Below are 19,053 nucleotides of genomic sequence, written 5' to 3'. Positions count from 1 at the left end.
ATTCCTAAATTTTTCAACTGCTCAAACTAAGCCATTTTTTTCCTAGGTGAAAATCATAGGTTTTTTGTGGAAGGTCTTGCAAGAAGTACTAATAGCCATTATACTTGGTCGATTGCACCAGATTTAATTTTAAATATGCACACAAAGAATTTGAAATAAATATTTCAAGATAGCTAGAATACAATAAAACTAATTAGGAGACCATGGATTTTTTTATTTCTTTAATTTGAACCAAAAAGTAGAGAGCATGCTATGGGATCCATGTTTCTGTCTTTTCATTTTTTAAGGACTGTTCTTTCAAGCAGACAACTTGCAAAACATTTTAGATTTGTATTATCCTGGAGATACAAAGCACTGCATTCATACTTTCAAGTGTTAAATCCTGGCCAAACAATGAGAGATATTCAACCATGAAGCAGGTTGAGGCAGCAACAAAAGAATTCTGCTTAAGAAACCATGGGGAGTCAAGTGATACACATATCCCAGTTTATTCATTAAGAGTTTAAAAATCTGTCAAGAAGCATACCTTTTGAACCAGGCTAGAAAGGTCTATTTTAAGGACATCATTGATCTTCGCAAGCTGCGAGCTCACACCTGGCAACTGGGAAGGAAAAAACATGCCTGAGTCACATCGAAGTAGCAGTTTTGCTAATTCAGTAAATACTTTGAAGTTAGGAGAGAGGGTAAAGAAACTAAAGTGATCTTTAAGAGAATTTTCCTAAACACCTTTGCTGTACAAAAGCAAAGCTTCACCCTCAGCATTTTTGGGAGGGCAGATCATTTCACTGCCCAGAGCAGCACTTTAACATAGCTGCTTGACACACATTTTATCCTTTTCTACACAGAAGATGAAAAGAGTGACTGGAATTACCCAGAAACACAGAAAAGGGGAAGGTCACTTATTTCACAAGTGACAGCACACACCAAGCCACTGAATGGCAGAAATACTACTGGGCTTATTCAAGGCAATCCCACTTTGAGAGTCTGAAAAATATTATTAAAAGATCTTACCCCACTAAAATTGGCATTGATGTTCAGTTGAGCTAATGAATTCCTGATGATATTGCAAGTTGAGGCAGCCTGAGCGGCATTGCACGCAGAGTCATTGAGGGTGTTGCTTAGGTGCATTTTAACATCTGTCAAGTTTGCATGAAGTCTTTCTGTTCCCTCCTGCAAAACCTCTACAGAGACACTCACATTTTCCAGTGCTTCCTTTGTTTCTCTGATGGCTGCAAAGATGTGAATTTAAAAAAAAAAAACTTTTGTTAGAAAGCAGCCTATAAGTACAGACACGAAGAGAAAGTGTACATGCATAAACCATATGATCATCTTAACAATACTGATTACTGCCTCCCTCCCAGGAAAACCCTAGCACAGAAAATTCTATCACAGAATATGTACTTATTGCATATAAAAATATACCACTTATGCTTTTCTACAGAGAAAGTAATGTGCTCAGGTTACTTTTATTGGTATTTCATCCATTTCCCACTTTTCTACTGTTTCCCTACCTCTCCTTCCTCAGTGGTTTCAGTAAAGAACTTTAACGCTTGGTCATTAGAAACTAAAAGACCATATCCATCAAATTGCATTCTTAGTATTTTCCTTACAATCCAACTCACAAATCATATAGCTGCAAGAGGAAAGGTAAGGAGATGATGTTGCTCAGCCAAGCATTAGTGACTATTCCATATTGTCTGGCTTTAGATTCCATCCCAATCATACCAAACAAAAGAAAATGAAAAGAATCCCAAATACTGAGCAGGTGTTTAGTAAACAAAGAACCACACAGACACAACTAAGAATACACAAAGTTACAAAAACAAAGTGCACTTCACACCACACAAGGTTTTATTGTGGTTTTTACCTTTGATAGCCCTTTCCACTTTGACTTCAAGAAAAATAAGAGAAACAAAGCAAAACAAAAAGGAGAATGATGACAAGTGAATGAGAAAGAATTCATGGGTAAAAAAAAACAAAACAAAACCAAAGTGACCCAAGCATGGATGCCTTCCATTTGCTCTGTAAGCTGTATTTGATTTGTGAAAAAAGAAGCCTTAAATGGAAAAATAATAAAATAATATTTTTTCTAAAGAGAGAGAGAAAGAGGAATGAGCAATGCCAAACTCAAAGATATAATGAAGAAATGCTGGTTAACACTCTCATAATAATCTTGACAGTGAACAGGAAAAAAATCCCTGACTAATCTGCAAATAGTTATGGCTATAATAATTATGCAACTCTAAAAGGACAGTTTTCCTTGTTTCCCTTATATTCAACAGAAAGGGACAGCAACCTGGAGCAGGAAATTCTGATTTCATCTCTATTCAATGAATGCCAAAGCTAAGTATCAAAAATAGCATGTAAATTTTGATTTAGGTTTTAAATGTATTTATCAATCTTAAGATGTCTGAAATCCTCTGTTTAAAAGAAATATCCAGGCATGGAGAAAAGTGGTAAATTGACTATGGTATTGCACAAAGTTATCACTGCTGTGCCTATTTCACCATGGCAACAGAATATTATACAACAATATGTACATCTTTACCTCCTGCCATTGTCAGAGCTGCATCAAGTGCAGGACGTACTTCTTTTCCCAGCTGTTCTTGAACTCTGGTTCCAAGCACAGGTCCAACATCTGTAGTTTGGAGAGATAAAAAAAACCAACACATTATACACTAGTTCAATTCAAACTGTCTCAAATTACCTGCTATCAGACTCTTAACTTAAAAAATACATATATTATGTATATACATATTATATACACATATATGTATGCTTATATATATAATTTCATTCATACATACAAATACATATGAATAAATATACATATATTAATGAAATTTTTCTAAGGCCTAACAGTTAGAACTTAAGTGAGAGAAGGTAATGCAGAGACATAGTTCTGCTTTAGCTAGCTATAGGTTTATAAATGAGAGAAGTAAATCAAAATATGATGGAAAATATTCATTAACACTTGACCGCATGGGGTAAAGTCACACAAGAGTTTCAACAAACCCCACAATATGTATTTCACTGCATTTACTACTTTTTTTGGAACGGGATTTTTCCCACAATTTATCTTAAAGAGGTCCAGCATCTGGACAGGAATTTTGTGGCACGGTCTTTCACTACACACTATGTTTTCATAGTAGAAGAGAAACTAAAAAGTGGATTCTTTTCCTTTCTCCTGTTCCTCATGTATCCAGACACATCAAGGTCACCCACAAGCCAGCCCTGGCAGTCAGCTCTGGTGAAATCCCTTAAGCTCATTAAGCCCCTATACCCTCATGCAGAACATCCAGCATGAACACCACAGCCCCAGCTCCCCCCACCTCCAAACCCTCCAGTCTCACTGCCCACAAACAAATGAACCTTGCTTCAGCAAAGCAACAGAGAAACGCTGAGCAGAGATGGGTGAAACATTCTCATGTGACACATCCTTTAGGTAATCACCAGGTCCTCTCCATTTTCAGATCACAGTAAACTGATTTTTCAGCTGTTTTCCTTTTGACGAGGTGGGAATACTGCATGGTACAAAAGCATCCCTTACTGTCAGCACTATCATGTCTGGCTTGGGATGAGAACTTCTACCAAGTAGAAAACACGTTTCCACATTTCCTTAGGGTGGGCAAACTGAACTCATCTACAGTTCTCTTGAGATTCCCACTACTGTTGATTCCCTTAGGAAAAAATCCTTCTGTACCCAGGTGCCACACACTTAATTCTGATATTTCAAGAAAATAAAAGCTATCTTGATGATTGCTCTCATCACAGATCTTGTAGGTTCTGTCAACTAACATTATAAATTTGCCTTGAGAACAAATAAACATTTAATTTGAAATTTCAGCTTGGAGTAGCTGAAGCTTCAAGAGAATACTTGAAATACAAACATCAGTTTTTTTATTATTACTGTTATTATTATCATAGACTTAAAGATTACATCTATTTTTTAGACCAGAGTGTTCCTGCTGAGAATTAAGACTACTTAACTACTGCTTCTACTACTTTCACAGGCATATTCAATGTGCAATAAAGCCTCAGACAGACAAGACACATTAACCTCAGGGTATGCCAAGTTGGCTGAATTGAAAACTACTTTTAATATACATTTTAAACCTACACAGAAGCAGAGATTCTGGACATGAGAATCAATTTAAATAGCACAATGCCACAGCTGCACAGTTTGATCCCAACAGCAATCCCTCAATCCAACAATGCAAACCTGTATGCATTTATAAACACATGGCACACAATGCACCTTGAACCATTGTGTGTACTGACTATGGTCAGTCCTTTTTATTGGGAATTTTGGAAAGTGAATCTTAAATTACAAAAAAAAAAAAAAGAGTCTGTTTTCTGGTTGGTTTTCTTTATTGAGAGCTTTAAAAATTATGCCTCATACTCTAACCGTGCTGAAGGGGAAAGTGCAGCAGTTCTAATTCAAATTTTATCTCCTGTTCTTCAACTGCTTGTTCTGAAATGGCAAATACATTAAGCAGCTTTAGAAAGAAGATAAGCTTATAACTCCTAGCTGAACAGAGGACAAAGGTAGAACAAGAAAAATAAACAGAGATCTCTCTCATTGGAACTATCACAACTGCTAGTATCTCTGTTCCTTGATATTTGGCTCCAATTTGAAAACCTGAGGACAAATACTCCAAAATATTCCAAAACTGAAAAATAAAATAAAATATTAGCCTGACTTATTGGATAATAATTTAATAAAATACTTTTATTTTGGGAAATACTAAGCATTATATTAGCTCTGAGACATTTTATGTGGAAAGGATTAGTCTTATTTACCACTGAGAACAGCATTTCTATTTGAAAACCATATTCTCATAAATGAAATTTCACTTTGCACTATGAGCTAATTACATTATCTTATTGAAGCTTTTAAATACACATTGCTAACCCCCTTTAAGTAAAAATACTTACTATTTAGGTCAGACAGTGCTTTATCCTTAGTTGTGTTGTACTGGCTCACCAAGTAGTCAATTTGCTGAGAAGAAAATGATTAAAAAAACTATTAAAAAAACTGAAAAATTAATGCTTTTGAATGTGTCAAATAGTACCTCTGAAACAATCAAAATATGTGTGCAAACCCCACCAAACACTGGCAACTACTGTTTTCAACTGACCAAGTATTTTATTTGCTTAGCAGAACAGCACATAAAAAAAGTGAAGTGTTTGACTGCGACATTTACTTAATTGGAGCATCTTGGTGGTCAATGATTCAGCTCAAAAATATTAAATAGCAGGCACAGTGGCCCTACAGAGGCTTCAAGTCAGTCAGGCCAATAAGGTTTTCCATGTCTTCAACTCTGTTTCTTGATTTTCTCTGACACTAGTTCCTCCTTCATGGAAAGGTGCGGCATTGATGTGGTGGCAATATTGAAACAATTCACCAAGCCAATGGATTTGTATTTGGGCAGCCTCTCAGAGCTTCTCTTGTGGAAAGGAGTCAGCTGCTTGTCTTAATACAACTAGTTTTCCTTACCCCCAAAGGTGGATTTGGTCTCCACTTGAGCTCTACCAAAACACCATAACAATGCAGACCAGCAAATTACCACCAAATCCTGGGTTTGGAGAAAAGGCTAATTAAAGGACCATTCTAAGTGGAAAACTTACACTAATTTTGAAAAGACATTATTGATTTCTGCATGTTTAAAATAATGCACTATGAATTCTACCCCAATCAAGCTAATGTGGTGTAAAGGTTAAAAGACTTGACAAATGGATTTCCAATTTTAAGCATGATTCAAATGTGTACAAAAGTGTATCTAGCTTGCAGTCTCAAACTTTCTGTGAAATAAAAAAAGACAAAAAATCCACCCTCAAAGCAACCTATTGATCAGAGAATCTAATTAAATGGCAAAGTAAGAACTGGACCTCCTTCTTCTAACACTGGAGAAAAAAAATTGAGTTTCTTACTAAGAAGGCTGTAGGTATATTTTTGCTTATTTATTATTTTGGTCTACCTAAGTTAACAAAGGACTAAAATTTTGCAGCGCTACAGGTTTTGCATTGTCTCCAGCAATGTCCCAGACAAAAGGTGATTCTGTATAACTAATAGTGTTATTGCTTAATACTCACAGTCTGAAAATCCCCTGCGCCATGAACTCTTAAGACAGGACTTCTTTTTCAAATCCTCTTATATGCTGTACACACCTCATACTGATGAGTCAAGGACATCAGTTCAAATTTCAGAGCTTTATAGATAATTAGTTGGCTACTAGAACTTTTTTCAAAAAAATGTAGCTCTTCTCCTTTCCTCAAGAAGTTCTTACAAATGTGTGTGCATACATGATACTCATGCACCTTGTCTGACAAAATGACTCATGGGATACAGCTGATGACTACATTAGCACCAAATCTAAAAAAGAAAAGCTAATAATCCCACACTGAAACTAAAAAACTACTAAGTGAGACTTTGACTAACCTCTGGCAGAAGAGTTCAAGTCTTGACACTTACATTTAATAATTAAGTGTTCTTATTAACATTTTAGCTAGTGTCTGGTTTTTCTCCTCTATTAAAGTAGTTACTTCTACATAACAGGTTTTCTCCTCTGAAGTTTCTGATTGACAGAACACTGTCAAGGGGACTCTGGTGGTTTCTCATGTGACCGTATTGATCCTTCTGTGCCCAGCATCAGCTCCAGACTGACCAAAAGCACTCTGTTTCAAAAGGCATTATTGGCATGACCTCCACTTTTTGCCATATACCTCCAGCACCCATCTGTCACAACACCACACGCAAACAAGTTTGGGGAACAGCTCCAGATAGGAAAACATTTGAGGCATCTCCCAAGATGTCTCCTGTTCTCACACAGCCCTGGTCACCACAAAAGCAACCCAGAATTATTGTGACTGGGATGCTACCACACTTGTGGATTCCACATAACTGCATGAATTCCACCTATTTCTAATTTATCAGTCACCAGTCACATGGAAGTAAAACAGATTAATAAAATTGAATTCAAATAATTAAAACTAATGAAAGCCAAAGTAATAGAAATGTCAGACTTTTTTTGCCCCCTATAAATTCACTAAGAATTGAAATTGCACATTGACTACAAGTCTTCCTAATTAGCTTTTTTTTTTTTCAACACAAAACAAGACATGCAGAGGACTGCTTATGGAACTCTAAGGAAAACTTGAAAGAAAATAATCTTTCCTATTCAGTATGGTATAGCGTGACTCTGGTTTGCAGAAAAAAACAGTCCAAAATATTCCTGGAAAAGAAAGTTATTGTGGCTCGGTCCCAAAACCCATAGAAGTATGCCCAAAAAACAAGGAAACAGGAAAGAGCATCAAGGAATCCAAGTTTTCATGTCATACTTTTTTTAAATGTTTTCCTTTTAAAACCCTTTTTTTTTTCCAAATTATTTATCTTCTGCTCATGATCTACACTAGTTCAGTAGGAGGGAAAGAGCCTACAAGCATCACAGCAGCTAACTCCAGAAGTACAGCTCAGAAGTTGTTCAAGGACTGCTGATCCATCAGGGTAACTCCCAAGCACTTACTGCTGTGTGAAAACATCTTACCTTGCATCATTTATTCTACTTGGTGAGACTGACATACAAAGCATAAAGAAAATACTGCAGGTGTGCAGAAAGAAATAATTATTTTCTGCAGTATTTCTTATTTATATCTCTTCCCTCCCACCCTCATTCCCCATAAAGAAAAATTTCTTTACCGCTGGAGTGTCGTTAAGGAAAATTTTCAGATCTTTAAAATTACTGTTAACCAGTTTCTTTGCTCCTCGGACTTGGTTAGTTAAATGCTGATTGGCAGCATATGCACAGAGCACTCCAACACTACAAAAAATATAGATAACAGATATTTGTTAGTGTAAGTGCATATTCTAACATAAGACAGAATCAAAAAATTATAGCCAAAAAAAGGTCAATATTATCACAAGAAAGAAAGGTCTCCATTAATTACTACAGGTTCTCACATACACCATGAGGCAGACTGTAAGACTGAACCAAAAGGGCCAATATTGTATTACTAATTCAAAAAAAAAAGAAAGGAAAAGCAATGTTACCCCAAAGTCTTCTGAAGTTATTAATGTACAACTACTAATCCATTTGCATGGGTACTGTCAGAAAATGTGTATAGCCTAAGTAAATTGTATGAGACTTAGAAACATTAGGTTCTTTTACAAGTAGTATTAACCTTGACACAGCTACAAGCAAATGCTTGCCAGTTAACTGTGAAAAGCAGTATTTTTCATTTGATAACTTCAGCAAGGTCTATTTATAATAACACAATTTATTTATGTAATTGCATGGATCATTCCAAAGCACACAAATAGTCCGTATTGCTAAAATAATATGCATTTCCTGATACTGAAACAAAAGGTGGAAAGTGAGCTAGATTTCTTGTCAGCACTGCTGATGATTATTTTCTATTTGATCACTCTTCATTGTAAAGTTCTCATTATGGCACGGCAGATCTGCACAAACAGTAAGTTAAAAGGCAATTAAAGGTCCCATGAGAGACTTCAAAGAGCTCTTATCATACATGAACCTTAGTTTTTTGTTTAGCTTAGGTGTAAAACAGACTTAAAGAGAAGGATGACTTTTAGACATTTCTCATTCACAACAGCTAATCTTGCAGACAAGTACCAGAAAAGTCAAGAGTAACCACCAGAGTGGTAATAGCCTCAAAACCAGGCTGACTACAAACCCAGCTGATGGACTAAGCACTAACTCTGAGATTTTACCAGCAGAAAGCTGAGGTGCACTCACCACAGGCAGGATTTATGCCCAAAGGGCAGACACTGCCTTGAGGCCGCACTCAGGTGCAGTACAGGCAATTCCTGGTTGGCACATTTGAGACATCTCATTCTTTGTATTGCAGCTCAATACTAGAGAGGCAGTACCCTGCAAGGCCATTATGGACACCCAAACACAGGAGAAGGGAATCACTAACACAAATGGTACTGTACTCCTGCCCAACTGTCAAATGACCTAAGCTGGGGTGTCAAGAAGACTTAGATACTAGTATTTTTAAATAAGACTTACAGAAAACCTAATCCAGGCTCTCTATGGGGAAAAAGATACATGGTAAGTGTAACTCTTGCTCCAAGGAATATGCATTCAAAGGCAGCCATAATACAGCCACATAAATGAAATGATGGAGAGCTAACACGTACCTAAAATAACACGACCTGTGTATCCCTGCAAGACAGGAGCAAATACCCTGATTTATGATGCTCATCTCTTTCTTCAGTGAATCAATACCAAACCTTTATCTTTATTTTCCTTTTCCTACTTTAGTTTTTCCAAACAATGTACAGGCTTATTCTTCTCATAAAACTGGTCACATGTGAAAGAATTTGTTGCTCTGAAAAGTACTTTCTGAAGGAAAATTCTAATTTCAAAGCAGGTCACAGGGAGAAAGGGAAGGACTATATGCTACAGGTCATACCTATTAGGATTCATTTACTAACATTTTTCTCAATATCCAAAAATATTCATGAGAAGATGACAGAGATTGACATAAAATGGTGGTTCTCTACCCAAAATCATCTATGTCTTCAAAACCAGCTGTTAATTAACCTCCCAGAAGTCACTAAAGAACAAAGGGACACACATATTTATCCTCCTACTTAACCTACAGTAAATGGCATCGTTTTATTGCCACTATGACCAACACTCAAGCAGACACTATTATCACCTACCACCCAAGGAAAGAGAACTCAAAATGCCTAAATACTAAGGAACTGAATAACTTTCAATTCAAACCATTCTATAATTCTATGACAAGCATAGTAAACAGTTTAATTTTGCATATAGGCAATATGTTATTTGTTTTCACTCTACTGTGATAGCAATTGCTATCAAAATATTTTTAGCTTTTCTTCGTTAATCAGAAGACAAACTATCTCAAGCTATCAGGAAAAGCAAATGTGTATATTGCTCTCAGGGTCAGAGTTTATAACCGCATCCTCATTCTTTAGACAGACAGCATTTTTATCCTTTCAATTCTATGCTCAGAGATCAGAAAGGTCAATTGGACACTAACAAAAGAGTACTTTGTAAGATCTCAGCACAGTATCTTTCTCTTCAGCTTCCTAAAGGGAAGGAGTAGGAGGAAACAAGATAGTGGAGATACTTCAAGAAGCCAGAACAAGTGTGACTATAATCTGAATGTAACTAAACAAACACACAACATGAGAGGAAAAATCTATTTATTATGTAACTGAGCCTTGAGTCAACATTCAATAAGCAGCTATGAGGAGAAAGTCATAGAGCAGGAATAAAAAGGACATGCCACTTCTGTAACAGGTTAATAAAATTGTTTTAACAATTCTTCAGGAGTCCAATATTCCACATTCAAGTTTCTTGCCAAGTTTCACAGATGCATATAAATGTTACTAAACCGGTTGCAGGGGGGAAACCAAGCTTTTCCTTTAGCTGAGCTTGCAAAAAAATATTCAAGTCACCAAATAGAAACCTTGAGCTCATTTACATATTGGAAGAATAGCCCCTTACTTGCTACCAGATAAAGAATTTTAAAAAATAATGTAGATATTTCTTTATCAGCTTTTCCACCAATTCTTTCAGATACTGTTGATTTCCAGGTTCTGAACAACATATATTACCAATCCTCCAAAGCCACGAGGACAAATGTAAAGCCTGATGAGGTACTTGCCAAGATGCCAAACACCATTTCCTTCCTCCAGACTTGGCTTTCCGAACATCCATTACTTCAAAAAAAGAAGTTATAACACAAACTCTCTTGGAGGCACAGAAACCTGACTATATGTTTTTCTATGCAATAACCAGGACATTTTTCTATCACCAGCAAATTTAGTATTACAATATATGCTCTCTTAAAAATCAAACGTTCATCCCTTGCCTTTATAATGTACAAGAACTAATGAAATTACATCTCCTTCCCAGAGAAAACATGCTTGCCTAAGCTTGCAGATGACTAGTGAGTAAGATCTAATAGCAGGTCTCTGGCCCTAAACTTTCAGTTAACATTTTAAAAAAATAATGTAATTGTTTCCACAAGTCTGGAATATCAAATCTACTTAGCTGTGTATTTGATAGATTATTTCTACATCCTCTACTCTTTAGCAATAGAATTCTGCTTTGTAGGGAAACACTCATGTATAAAAGCTGTGGACTACCAAAAACACTGCATGTATTTTTGACTCAATACAGAAACATTTCAAACAGAAAGCATGTACTGGAAAATGACACCCTAAAGGCTTATTAAGATAACAACTGCATATATAATCACAGGTTTTCTTACTTCTTTCTTATACCCCTCCTTGAGGAAAGCACACTTCTCACTTAAGCCCCACCTGCAGAAAGCAGATCTAGTTGGAGCCTTTTTTTTAAATTGAAAGAAAAAACCCCAAACTTACACTTCCTTTACACACCACTGCAGTAAGCTGAGTCTAAAATCTCATTCTAGTTACCAGAGTACTACATCAGTGGAAAAGTGAGAAGAAATGTTCATCGTGATTAAAATCTACTGGCTGAAACATTCTAAAACCTGCATTAACAGCACATATATGTCAGTGTGAACCTGCAGACTGACACACAAGAAAACCCATCCCCACACTACTGGAGTTTTCTAGAGCTGTTGCTTAGATACACAGGCCATTGCAAGCTCCACAATCAGTCTTTCCCCTACCAATACTCTCCACTGTGCATTTAACCTGTCTTTCCCAGCCAAGGAAAGAGAGCTTGAAACCAATTTTCCATATCAAGGACTGGGGAAAAAAGAAAAGAAAAAGGAAAAAATAGCTTAATGAGAGAGTCCCAGAATGTCTGGCACTGCAAGAGAGAGGGAGAAGATGGAAAACACACACTTAGATGGTAATCCTTAAGAAGTCCATCCCCTAGAAATCTTTCCCATACCCTCCAGCAGCTATCTATGTGTACGTTCCACAGGAGTGCCTTTAAAGCAAAGCTCCACTGGCAGACGTGTGGGTTCAGGGTACTCTGAAGGACACCAGCCTTGCTAAATGCATCTTCTGAAGCAGCACAGCTCAGGGTGAAGGAGTCTGTGGCATTCTAGTCTCTTGGCAGGGGTTTGGGAGACCTACTCCCAGAGCCAGCTTCCCATGCTTCATGAACTTGAAATTATACCCAAACAATGACAGGGTCTGCCTTGGTAATTTCATTGCACATCTTGATGTAATCCTGTATTGATAGAGATCGTTCAAGTTCTCATTCTTCTGCCTCTGTCTGCAAGTATCCATAAACATTTTACTCACAAAGGACTAAATTCTTCTGGTTATTGCCATGCTTATGTATTCAGCTCTGGCACAGTCCTTGAGAAGTGTGATTTTGGGAAGAATTACAGGTAAACCTCCCACCTAAGCTGAAATTGCATAGGAGCTTTGGGGAAAAGCAAGTAATAAAGTTTCCACAAATAAGTCACCACAAGGATACTTTCGGAGTACAGTACAAGACATGTAGAAACCATTTTAAGTAAACCTCAGGCTTTCTCCAGTATTTTTTTGTTGGGCCAATGGCTACCAGTAAGGCTGTCCTTTTGTGTTACAGCACAGCAGTAAGCAACCTGACACGGGCTTAAATAGATCCAGGCATGGCATCTTCTTGTCCCTTGTTAAAGAAGATCCAGGAAGGGCAGGAGAACCTCTCTTTGTACAGAGGCATACTGGAGACTTGAGCCCTCAGTCAGTCTGGGATCAGTAATATTAGCCTTACAAGTTCTATCTTGCCTTGCACACCATTCACAGCATTAGAGACTTAACCAGGGAGTCCTCATAGGAGATTATTTCCGCTCAACCTGCAGACAGATTTCAGGTAACACCCCCCCACTTAGGCTAAGCGTCTGATACATCATGATGTCTCATAAAAAAAGAGGGGGAAAAAAGGAGACATTAAAGATGCATTTTCCTTAGTTCTAGAAAGCATATTACTAGGGATCACTGATCTGCCAGTCATGACCTGGGAAGAATCACTTGCCTGTGCTGGCTGTGCTTAATCCCACAAGGATAGCTGGCAGCAAATGCACAGGTTAAAGAGACCAACAAGGGGGACAATCTTAATTTTTCTACTAATAGGTAACATTCCCCAGTCATTATAGCTAGAAAGCGGCATGCTGCAACAGTGTCCTGCAATGTGGTGGAAAGACAGCTGGCAAGCTCTGTGACCTACCTCACATGTTTCAACATGTTGAGTGGTAATTTAATAACTTACTGTCTTCAAGACACACTTGAACCATAAAGAACTTTTATCCTGTCATCATGGCAGGGATGCACCTATTTGGTTTTCAAGTCTTCAAATTCTTGAGGGTCATGTTTGTTAGTGATGTTTGGGAGAAAAGAGCATGTTCCAATATCAGCCTATCCTCTATTTGAGTGTAAGCAAGGTCACCATTTGTCATGACACGGAGTAATAGAAAAAAAAATTTAAATTACAGTGAAGTGACAAAGTACATCCCATATGACTGAACAGTCACACTGTATAGATCAAAACACTTTTTTTCTTCTTTAATATAATCACAGAATAAGGACAGTAGGCAGGTGAAAACACAAAGAAGTTAAAAGAAAGCAGAAACCCTTAAAGCAAACAATGCATTTTGAAAGCAGGAAGAAATCTTGATTGTAGTTCTTCATCATCCATTACATACCCAGTACTGGAGTATAGTCCTAACACCAACAGTGCAAAAATTGTCTCCAAACTCCAGGATTTATAGGAGCGCATGCATGGTTTACACAACACAGGATCCAGAAGAAAATCCATTGTTTTGAACTAGTATAAATATCTGGAGTACAGCAAAAACTGAAGAAAGTCACTTACTTGCTTTTTTCACCACCACAGCACTACCAAGAACAAAGCAGTCTGTGATATCTCATGTTCTCTATGGGATGGGGGCTGAACACAGGATACGGTCTCTCGTGTTCAAAGTGTAATGCAACATTCTGCAACTGCTGTTTTGAGACTGGCAAAAATGTCATTTGCCCGATACAAACAAAGAATTTTTTTGTTTGTTTCACACCTATATTCTGTTTAAGTACATAATGACCTGTGGATAGCAACAGTATTTTTTATAATGCAGTTACGTTTTCTTTAATAAGCAATAACTTCTGCACCTGTAGGCTAATACAGTAATATCATTTGTCATATGACACTGCAAAATAAATGCTATACCAAGGTTCATATTGTTCTCTTTATCACACTTGCCTTATTATTAAAGAAGCAACAAAAAGAAATGTTGCAAAACAGCTCCTCTGACAGTCAGCATTTTTCTTCTGTCTTTGATGCATTTCCCCACCACAGTTGTCACAGCAACGACACATACAGAAGCAAAGTCCCACAAGAGGCAGTAACAAAATAAATAGCAATCCCAAGGCTGCGGAGACTATAAAACCGATTTCATAGTAGATGGCCTGTAATTCAGACAAAAATAATGGTAACAGCAGATATCACACAGTAACTGCAATCAATATAGAGCAAATAATCAAAAATCAAACTACAGACTGAACCAACTCCTGAGTTACTGAGGTTATGGAATTGGTATATTTTGTCAATAATTGACAACTTTTCTAACAAAAAGATACATAACATTGTAGATACTGATAACTAATAATTATTTTCCTAGAGTATTAGCTAGGCAAACTACAAGAGTGAGTGCTAAGAGAGAAGTAGGCTCACAAAAAATAAATGTGAATCAATGCAATGGGAACAGGTTAAAAATGAACACATCTGAATTCCCAGACCACGAATTCACTGTTTCTCACATCTGTTTCCAAAAAGGCTCCACAAATGTCAGCAAGGCTAACTAGAGCAACACCTCATCAGGGGTAAAGGAGGCTTCACTTTTTCTCCATTTCATTCAGTTCAGAGTAGAAAACTTCATCTGAACCCCAAAGGGAAGTATTTCACTGGATGATCGATTACAACAGCAGAGGTTACTCCAAAGTGTTGAATTTAAACCTGCTTAGGGACTGGAAAACATGAAGAAGCAGAAAGATTTTAAGATCTCTCAGGTAAAGACATTTATTCTGCTGCCAAACAGCAAAGCAGCAGCAACTAAAAGGATGCTTTCAAAAGCTGGCAGGAGTGAAAGGGAACGATGCAATGCAATATCCTGGCTTGCTTTCATACTGCAAGAGCCCCGGGAGCAAGAAGCTGGGCCAGGCAGCCCTGGCAGGGCCCTACACGAGGCAATGTGGCTCCCAGGGGACACACTGTGAGCTGGCCACACTGCTTCCCTCTGCTGAAAACACAACCCAGCTGAAAGCAGGCCAGGGAGGTGTATGTGCACAGAGACAGCACAGTGTGGGAACGCCCCAGGAGTCCTTCTTCCCTGATAAATCTGTCTTTTCCTTTCCTTTCCCAATCTTAGGAGAACTAATTCTCACACTAGTACTTTGAGTCCTTTGCTGTTTTACAGATCCACCAGCACAAGGGCAACTTGGCAGCAAAAGGATGAAATTGAGGCTGTGTAACTGTCCAGTAAAATAAGTTACAATTTCTCACAACATATCAATCATGCTCTAGTTCCAGCTCTGCTGATGCCCCTCCTCACAATCCCTAATTACCGACTAAGCCAAATACAGCAACTACCACCATTAGCAGAGTTGCAAATTTCTGCCCTAATTACCAATTCTAGGATGAAAACTACTCTTTTAATTATTATTAAATGCTTGTTAAAACCTGTGCTTCCTTCTGAAGAACTATAAACTGCATGCTTTAAAGAAGAATTTGGCTGGATTTTGCAAAAGAATCACTGTTTTCTTTTCTATGTAGCTGAACACTTCAAAAATGAAATGACAGCATGTTATTTTAAAAAAGGTTAGAATGGAAAAACAGTATTTAAAGTAACATTAAAAATGGTTATGGATTTTTTAACAGCAGCAGTGCAGACATAGTTAGTTTCTTTTCAAAACTATCTATTATCTACCATAAGACATTACCTGAAGAGTCAGGACAACATTTTCTGGCTGTGGAAGTCAAAACAAATGGAGAATGTGTATAATACACAGGCAGCATGCACAAAAAATAAATCCCATGAATAATGAATAAATTACCATGACTAGATCATAACAGTTAACAACACAGAAACAATAACAAACAAACCACTAAAGTAAAATAATGCACAGAAGCACCATTAAATAATTATGGGAAAATATTTACAAGAAAATGCATAGCAGCTATTTTCTGGTTTCCTTGGTGAATGAAAGGAATCTAGGATTTGTCCAACAAATACTTTCATTCAAACAATGAGAGACCAGTTACTTCCACACTGAGCATCTATTTCATATAATTCCTAATTTATCTCACAGAAGGCCAGAGATTGCATTATTTTGCGGTTTGGTGATTTCTTCATGAATTCCACCTCTCATAACTGATATGATATTCTTGACTAACTTTTTCTTCTCAGTGCTTATTTTATTTTAGTAGCTCCAGTAGCAGTTTTGGGATCTTAACACATTACACACAAAATTTACTCTCACTTTTAATTAACCATGTAGCGGTTCAATTTAAATTATTCAAAAGAAAAAAAGAAAAGGCATTCAAGAAAGACTGAAGAAATCTATTTAACAGTGCTTACCTATTTTCTAATCTGGAACTAGAAAAATACTGAAAACTAAATATTCAATGACAGAATTTCAGAAGAACCCAATTTCCCCTCTGTTTCCACAATGGAAAATTCATTTATTTTCCCCTTCATCTCTGCTTGCCAAATTCACAGCTAATAGTGCTTTCCCCTTTCTCCTAACTGGAAGAAAAACAGACAAGCTAGAGATGGCAAGACCCCTCAGCCCAAAGTCTGATGTGTGAGAATCAGAAATGTTCAAGTTTTAGCAGTTTTTTTATCAACATCACACGCGTCCTTTTGAAACCTCTACTGTACAGTACTACTTAAAATGTTCAAAATCATATTTTCTCCTGTATCAATGGAAAGATGACTAATGCTTCCCCTCCCTTATTAATCTGGTACCAAGTATAATTTTGAACATCTCAAGCATGCAGCCTCCCAGCAGAAGCAAAGCAATATCAGCAGCAGCGAGCTGGCTCCCCTGAGCAGGCACGGCTCAGCTGCTGGGCTGACCTGGCAGACTGCTGCCCCTGGCAGGGCATGGGGAGATGTTCATGGTTAGAGTCCAACTGGGAGCACTAGAACACACAGCACAGAAGTGGGAAAGGCCTCCTGGGTCACTAACACATTCTATAAATAGGTTTAAAAAATGATACAAAGGAATGACAGCAGAAATTTAACAGGATAAATAGGAGAAGCAGATTTCCTGTTCCTGCTACTGAAGGGCTTTTCTCAGTTCTTGGTGAGCAAGTCTTCTTCTCACACATCCATTTCAGTCCCCATTCTTCAGTGCTAGCATTGTATTTTGCCCAAGAAGCAGAACCTTCTTCCTCGTGCTTCCTCTCCATATATATTTCTAAAGAGTAACCACATCCCTTATCAACTCTTTTCCTAAGCTAAGCAAACTCTTCCAGTTTCGTCTGAAGATCCACAGGTTTCCCAGATCACCCTAATGGACACTTCCTGAACTCATCCTAGTCTGAATTCATTCTCCCTGAATTTGAGTGATCAGAATCACAGGCAAACATTTCTAACTACTTATTCACACCCTTCAGCAACATTCGCACATCCCCTATCTCCATTGGAAATTCTTCCAGGGACACATCTACAGCAATGCTGGCTGCTTCACAGTTGATTCTCACAGATGCTTCTGTCTTCTGAAGCACACTCTTACTTGTCCTGATATATTTTCCTTTTCCAAATTTGTTTCAAGGTTTTGCACTGTATTCAGATCAGAATTTGGATGATGAATGCCCTGTATCTTATATCCTGCTTCTTAAGCACACCTAATATTTTAACTGCCACTCTATAATCACATCCCCTACACAGGACTAGTCACAGGTTTCTCATTACTTACTCATGACTTACTAGTTACTAAACACTCTGCCTGTGGTCAGGGATACCGCCTACGGTCTAACAGTTTTGTCCCGAGACTCTCCCATCCAAGCCCTACCCTTATTCTTCCCTGGGTTGCAGGAACAGTCTGTGATGCACCACTCTTATAGAAGAGTCCCACCAAGCAGGTAGGATTGGCAAGAGTCACTTCAGGCAGCATAACAACAAAACCACACACCAGGATGTCATGCAGAGCTTATCAAACTACTGGAGAAACAGGCTTGCTGTTGGGAAGACACAGAAGCACCCATAAGCCATCCTGGTCACAGCAATAGCTCAGTGTCTGTGTGCAAGCACCACACCCATCCTCCTGACGGGCACACACCGTACTCTGGGCACCAGAAGTAAGTCGCTCATATGAAGTAACTTGTCCATTGCCTGGGCACAGTTCAATTCCTACTGCAGAAACTCAACTCCTGATTCAGAAGTGGAACACTGCTCCAGAACAGCCCAAAACTCAGATGCACATTCCATTCCATCTTCTTGCCAATATATAAACAGTATATTTATAATACAACTTCAGTTTTTTGAAAACAACAGATGAAGCTTACATGAGAGCTAAGCAGTAATGGTTCTCCCTAAGGTTTTTGAAATAAAAACTGTATTTTTCAATACAAAGAGCCATCAATCTTTGTGCAACAATCCCATTACAGCAGGAATTTGTAAGTCATCCTTAACTATGAGTAGTTTCTTTACAGTGGCTTGTGGAATTTTCTTTATAAATGGTCTCACATTTTTCAGGAAAACATAATACTTATTATTTAAAAAAACCCCATATTTGTATTCTGTTAATATAGTTTTAAAATACTAACTCCTGGTTTAGAAAAAAACCTGAATTTCAAAGTCATAATTTTCATTATTTTATGCAGATACACATAGACAATTTACCTTTTGATAATCGCCCTGTGTATTTCCAAACTGCTGCTGTGCTAGTTTTCTGATGAGATCTGAAAATAAGCAAGAATTCCACAGTTTTAAACAACATAATTTACAAAAGCCGAGGAAAGATAAGTAATACGAATTCTACTCGTAGGCTGGCAAAATGAAATTAGGAATAGCAATCAACAGCACAGGCAAGCATGTAAGTGTCCCCATAAATCTGTCTAGTAA

General features: G+C 37.6%; 1 protein-coding gene across 3 annotated transcripts in view; it reads right to left on the bottom strand.

The window, feature by feature from the left end:
- Positions 1–19,053, bottom strand: part of PROM1 (prominin 1) — a 63,879-nt gene that overhangs the window by 20,385 nt on the left and 24,441 nt on the right. For 2 of the 3 annotated variants that reach the window (XM_053941523.1, XM_053941522.1), the window contains exons 3-10: positions 18,832–18,890; positions 15,923–15,949; positions 14,187–14,392; positions 7,700–7,820; positions 4,939–5,002; positions 2,549–2,638; positions 1,012–1,229; positions 527–601 (exon numbers count right to left, since the gene is read on the bottom strand). In XM_053941523.1, coding sequence (XP_053797498.1) covers positions 527–601; positions 1,012–1,229; positions 2,549–2,638; positions 4,939–5,002; positions 7,700–7,820; positions 14,187–14,392; positions 15,923–15,949; positions 18,832–18,890 — 860 coding nt within the window. The remainder of the gene's footprint in view (positions 1–526; positions 602–1,011; positions 1,230–2,548; positions 2,639–4,938; positions 5,003–7,699; positions 7,821–14,186; positions 14,393–15,922; positions 15,950–18,831; positions 18,891–19,053) is intronic. The other variant, XM_053941524.1, reaches the window with a different exon arrangement.

This window comes from Vidua chalybeata, chromosome 4, assembly GCF_026979565.1.
Source record: "Vidua chalybeata isolate OUT-0048 chromosome 4, bVidCha1 merged haplotype, whole genome shotgun sequence".
NCBI lineage: Eukaryota > Metazoa > Chordata > Aves > Passeriformes > Viduidae > Vidua > Vidua chalybeata.
The sequence above is the reverse complement of the archived record's forward strand: the minus strand, read 5'-3'. Positions and strand labels throughout refer to the sequence as shown.